Source organism: Hypomesus nipponensis, chromosome 4 (genome assembly GCF_054491055.1).
Source record: "Hypomesus nipponensis isolate SF chromosome 4, ASM5449105v1, whole genome shotgun sequence".
NCBI lineage: Eukaryota > Metazoa > Chordata > Actinopteri > Osmeriformes > Osmeridae > Hypomesus > Hypomesus nipponensis.
The window spans coordinates 6,723,624-6,729,834 of record NC_140364.1 but is presented as its reverse complement, the minus strand read 5'-3'; the positions used below and the strand labels follow the sequence as shown (position 1 = coordinate 6,729,834).

The 6,211-nt window shown below is 43.1% G+C and overlaps 1 protein-coding gene across 1 annotated transcript; it reads left to right on the top strand.

The window, feature by feature from the left end:
- The first annotated feature begins 2,697 nt into the window (after positions 1-2,697).
- On the top strand, positions 2,698-5,982 carry edn2 (endothelin 2). The gene is made up of 5 exons (XM_084695860.1): positions 2,698-2,866; positions 3,522-3,666; positions 3,801-3,914; positions 4,494-4,586; positions 4,697-5,982. The coding sequence occupies exons 1-5, from the start codon at positions 2,803-2,805 to the stop codon at positions 4,785-4,787; spliced, it is 507 nt and encodes a 168-aa protein (XP_084551986.1). The 5' UTR covers positions 2,698-2,802; the 3' UTR covers positions 4,788-5,982.
- Positions 5,983-6,211: the final 229 nt, after the last annotated feature.

Below are 6,211 nucleotides of genomic sequence, written 5' to 3'. Positions count from 1 at the left end.
ATTATACCCGATCACGATAGTGCACAACAATAGAGGTACACATTCTCCTCTGTTTATTGTGGTGCTGGCATGATAAGATACTGAATATTTATGATGCATGAGTAAGTGACTCCTACTGTCCGATTGTGCCTCTGTCACCATGGCAACGCCAGTGTATCAACTACTAGTTCTTTGATTCATTGATACACCTGTATGTAGGGAGTCAGATGGCTGAACGGAATCAGGCTATGAATCAGAAGGTTGCCGGTTCGGTTCCCGGCCATGCTAAATGACGTTGTGTCCTTGGTCAAGGCACTTCACCCTACTTGCCTCGGGGGGAATGTCCCTGTACTTACTGTAAGTCACTCTGGATAAGAGCGTCTGCTAAATGGCTAAATGTAAATTTATTCACAATAGAGATACTGATAAATACAAACATAATGCTCTTTGTGCATGTTTATGTTTGTTTACACTATATAGAACCCTCACCCTCACACTTTTGGAATTATAAGGAAGAGGATAAGGGGTGTGCAAATTCGTACAGCTGCAAATTCTTACAATACAGCTGCTTTCTTCACTACCCAGGCTCTTTCCTAATCCCAAAGATATGTTTTGAGTTTTTTCATTCCATCTCACACTAGTATCCATGATATATTTAACCGGATCTCGCCGAGGGAAAGCTCTCACAAATGACAACACGCAAGTCATCTACCATGACCTCGACATTCCAATCTAATTTAGGACAAGATCCTGGTCAGTTTGGTAGATCATTAAACACCCTTTTACTCACAGTATGTGAGTGTGGTTAGATCATTGGTTTATGATTTCAAAGACCTTAATGAATTCCATGAAATCCAGAGGATGAACAAGTGACTCGTCTGTTGGTGTTTGGCATCGTTTCGCATTCCTCCGGAAGTGAAAATGGGATAAGGGCACACACACTGTGACTGCAGAGTCACTGGCTGTCTAGAAAGTGGGAGGGGGAGCAGGGGAGGGGGGGGATAAGGGGGGCTTCCCTCTCTCGCCACCCTGCCATCAGGCAAATATTTGTTCTAGATATTTTCCCCCATTGGGACAAATAGTTTCTGAAATGCCATTGTTTTGTAGATTATGACATTACTTTGGCATTTCCTCAGTTACCGCTCAGTCTACCCCCTCGCAAACACTTCATGTCCCAAATTGTTTCTTACCCAGTCATTGAAAACTGTTGTTTGTCCATGCCTAGGTGTCCCCAAAGCCTTGTCCCAGTGATATCCCTTTGTTTGAGATCACAGCAAGCTCTTAAAGGCTGCAGAGGATTCCTCAGTGTGTTTCCTAAGACCTTCAAACACTGGTATACTGTATGACAAAGTACAATGGTTAACTAAAACTGCTGCGGTCACCAGTTCTGCAGAGCGCCCCAGCGTGTGAGAATAGCGAGAGAATTTCTCCTAGCAGTTGCATTAGGGACACAAAGGGACTATGGATTGATTGTGGGTGCAGTCGTATTAGTTATCTGTTCATTGGATTTTTGCTGAGGCTCATGTTTTCTAGAACAGCAGCGAGAGTGCACACCTGTGTGCCATTCAGGGGAAGTATCTTTGTACCTAAAATCTTTGTTATGGGTTTGTTTTTTTGTGAACACGCAAATATGGAGATCATGTTCCAATTCATAGTCGCCAACTAAACTCCTTCAAGCAAGCTTTCACCTCTGTTACCTTATGTGATAACCACTTATCAAATGCATAGTGGGTTCCGGTGGCCACAGTTTGCCATTGAATCATGTTTTCAAGTCTGTCCACCGGTAGTTAGGGTACCAGGGTACCAAGTTGTGGTATTATCTCTGTGGTAGATGGCATTTGACTGCAGATCAAGAGGTTGCAGGTTCAAATCTCCACCCAGTACGTCGTTTTAGAAAAAACACTTGCTCAATGAATAGATTGTATAACTGGCTTGTATTTGTCTATCTACAATGACTGTGGAGGAGTGCAGCTCCCTTCTTCTTATCAAGATTTCCAGTTACTCAATTTGATCACACGGCATTCAGTAAAAAAACATTGGTACAGTCAAAGAAATGCAAACAGATACATAGTGTGTGTGGGTGTTTGAGGGCAGTGGGGCTGTAAAGGTCTGTCACCCTACTGTATATCTCTAAAGAAGGTCAGGGCGCATGCCGTTCTGCAGGGAGGATGCTTAGATAGCGTGGGCTTGTGTGTGGCAGCAGGCTCATCCCGGAAGTGTCTGCCGTGACATCAGTTTCCGTAGAGGAGCTGGACGCGGGGCCTGGCGGCATGCCCTCAACTCCATATCAGCCTTGTGGCACATGCAAAACAAGAGCCCATCAGCCACTATCTTCCCTGCCCTTCCTGATGGAACAGGGGTCTAGCCCACCTCCAGGTTCCCCTCTCTGCCATGCGTCTCGGAAAAACCCATAGACATTCCATGGCTTCACTGGACTTCCTGTCTCTGGCTGACAATGACCTGCCCTTTGAAGGCCAAAACAACACATTCAATGGAGTTTTCCCTCTCTCTATCGTTGTCTGACACTCAACTTCCTCCTTCCTGGTGGAGGTCGCGCCAGAGGAGAGTCTTGGAATGTATAGAGAGGCAGCTGGAACGCTGTGTTGTGTAACAACAGGGCTTTCCTCCTACTAGGTAGTAGGCGGGGTCAGGGACATGATCGTATAAGAGCAGGGCCAGGCAGACTGCTCAGCACAAAGCACCTGTTGCCTCTCTGTCCGACTATACCCGCCAATCCGGACTGTACAGATTCTACTGCACCCTCTGAGTGTGTGAAAAACCTGCTCTTGGATATTAGTCTGTCATTATACAAGGAGACTGATCATGGCTCTTTCTCTGTTCAGAATGCTGACTTTCACTCTCACACTCTGTGTGGTCCTACAAGAGGGTAAGCTGGCTACTTCATTTTTATTCTCTTAGTCACTTTTTAGATGTTATTTATAGGTCTCTATGAAAGACTGGTAAAGTTTGCAAGTACTGAATACGTTTTCCTCAACATAAAACTTGCATGATTTGCATTGTAGGATTGCATTGACTTAAAAAAATTTTACTTACTATTATCACTAACGAAACATAAGTGGCACGGATGCATTGTTACAAAATATCAAACAAAAAAATAATATAAATAATAAACAATAAAATAGCTTTTTCAGTAGACATTTTGATCTGAGATAACATTATAAAGACCCCTGATGTTGAAAGCTGGAGTAGCAGTTTGCACTACAGCATCATGTCTAAGCAGCCTGTGTGTTATTGCTGGTTGTCCAGAGACTGGTTTCACTGTTAGACGGTGCAGGTTCAGCCACGCCTATGAAACCAGGCAGAGAAGGAAAATAAGATACTGACCCGAATTTATAACACCTGGATGAAGTTTCAAAATAGATAGAAAAAGAAAAGATAGGAGAATAGAAAAGCTATCACATAAATCCAGGGCAATTGTGTTGAATGGCAAATCAGCCACAGTGTTAATGTGAAACAGTATCAGTTTAAAGCACCTTTGCGGTTGTCTAGTGCTAACCCCATATGATCTTGTGTCTATCTAGGTATTGGGCTGCCTTTATCGGGTCAGTCTGAGACTCCGGCCAAGTCTGCCCCACGCAGAACCAAGCGCTGCTCCTGCAGCAACTGGATGGACACAGAATGTGTCTACTTCTGTCATCTGGATATAATCTGGGTCAATACTCCCAGGTGAGTTTGACTGACAGCTGCTGTGTGCATATACACACAGAATCACACACATGCACACACAGAGACACACACACATGCACACACAGAGACACACACACATGCACCCACTGACTCATCAACCTTCTCCCCCACAGTAAGATCGCCCCCTATGGTTTGGGAAGCCCCCTGTCTCGGCGCCGCCGCTCCGCCGCTCGCTGTGAGTGCGCCCACCCTGACGACAAGACCTGCTCAGGGTTCTGCCACGACAGGTGAGCCCATCCCCATCCCCACGCGTCTCCCAAGATCCAAGGCACTTCCTTCCCCTCACGTCTACATTTCGGCATTCCAGATTGTATCAACTGAGAGACTTATCTCAAGGATAATTCCGGTGGTTAATTCATGTGTAAGCAGCATAGGGGTGGTTTGTAAGCAGACAGGTCATGGTGAGAGTCAGGGAGAGAGGGAGTAGGGCTGGTGGCTATGATGTGGCTATGATGGTACTGTAGGAGTGGAAGGGAAGTACCTACACGCCGCTGCAGGTCTATTAGTCATGTCTCTATTTTTGGATAGTTTCTTTTTCACCCTCACCGTAGGGGAGGTTTGTAACAGCAGTACATTATTGCGGTTATGAAACCGAGGTTGAGGATTAGTTGGTGTCTCGATGTCTTATCCAGGGACAGGTTCCCTACCAGGGGGGTTTGTGAAAGCATATTGAGTTGAAATCTGTCGTAAACCATAAAAATGTTGTCTGCCAAATTATTTATATATATACAAAAGACACCTGGAGGGTTGCCAAGAGGGTTTCTTTGTTGGCCTAATTTTAACACGGTTGTCATTTTAATCCACAGCTCTGAGAATTCCAGCATTGTGAAGGTCAGCCCTTTAGAAGAAATGGATGTCCGCTCAGACGTTAGCTACAAAACCTTTCTGACCTCCCTCAGGTAACACAGCACAAAATTTGAAAATGGTACAATGGCTAAAAATGAAACTGTAAATATTGTTAAAGACAGCTCTTATATTCCTAACATTTTTATTATTTTTGTCGTAACAGAAATGTGGTCAAAGCCAATATGGCTGCTGCACGTCTGCCAGCTTCCTCAAGGAAGAAATCCTTCAGAGCCAACAGACACCAGATCAAGTAGAGGAGGAGCTGGACAGAGGCGAGCATGGAACAAAATGACAGACTGTTCATGTGGTCTGGTCTGGTCTGGTCTGGTCTGGTCTGGTCTGGTCTGGTCTGGCCTGGTTCTGCTTACCTGCCAGCCTGCTTCCTGGTCTGGTCTGGTACAGACTGGACATCTGGACCAAGGCGGAGAAGGGCATAAGGATCTAATCCTTGCAAGTGCCTTTGGATTTTGCGCTCTAGACTGGGAGAGTGATGACTATTCTAACTAAACGTGTGCATGGCTTGTTAAGAGCCCCAAACAGTGGACCCCAACCAGTTCTCTGAGACTCTGCTGGACTATTTAGGAAGGACTTTTAGTCCCACATACAGAAGAGTGTTCTGGGTGTGGAGCTCATCACCTAGCCTACTCTGAATCATCATGTACAGAATGATACATTTATCAATATGCGATCCTTTTTTTTCTCTGTATCAGAGCTTAAGTTTATTTGTCCTCTGCAAAAAATATACTTGAAACTAAAATCAGATGTCACTACGTTTAAGCTGGTCCATGCATCACTTAAATATAATGAAGGACAGATCCTAGTAGATCTTATTTGTAATACTCATTTCAGCTAGGCTTTATCCATTAATATATGTGGACCACACACATACACACACACGCACACAAATACAAACACACACAATCTTACTGACACAAAAGAAAAGCAGGTCTATTGTGATGGCGGAAGTATTTATTGCGTAGCTACTGTTTAATGTTTTGATTGTAGATAAGCCAGCAGGTTTCAATAGCATGAGCCCTGCCAAAAATGCAGTAATTGTTTTTTTCTCTCAACAAAATGTCCTTTTAATGCCTTAGTAACTACCCATTGGGAAATCATGACAATGTTACAAACCTCCAAAGGAATTTGTTTATTTCCAAGTTGGGATTGAGATCCCTCAATCTTTGACCAATATGTGGCCTCTGTCAGTGAACTGTTGAAGTCTTACTCATGTTCAATATTCCAGTGCTGTATTTATTTGGGGGATTTAGGTTTATCAAAATGCTGTAATGTGTCCTCCGTATATGAATGTTTACCAGTCAAAGACACTCCAAGAAGAAAAGAAAAAGTTTACCGTTACATTCAGTTGCTCTGAAAAGAAACTATAGAGATGGTATCATTTTAATTTATTTATTTAACTTATTTGTGTGTATATATATATATATTTATTGTTGTGAGTTACTTCATTATTGTTTTGAAATAAATATACATCAACTAACATGCTTGTTCTGTTTAGTTTTTTCTTTTACCTTTTTAAGATTTTTATCAACAAATCATCTCATTTCTGATTGCAATTTAATAATAATAATTCTAATGACTGGAAAGTCTAATATCTGACTTCAGATTTTGGATGAGATGAATAAAGCAGGAACAAGTATGGACTTTCCCCTTTTTAGTCCCA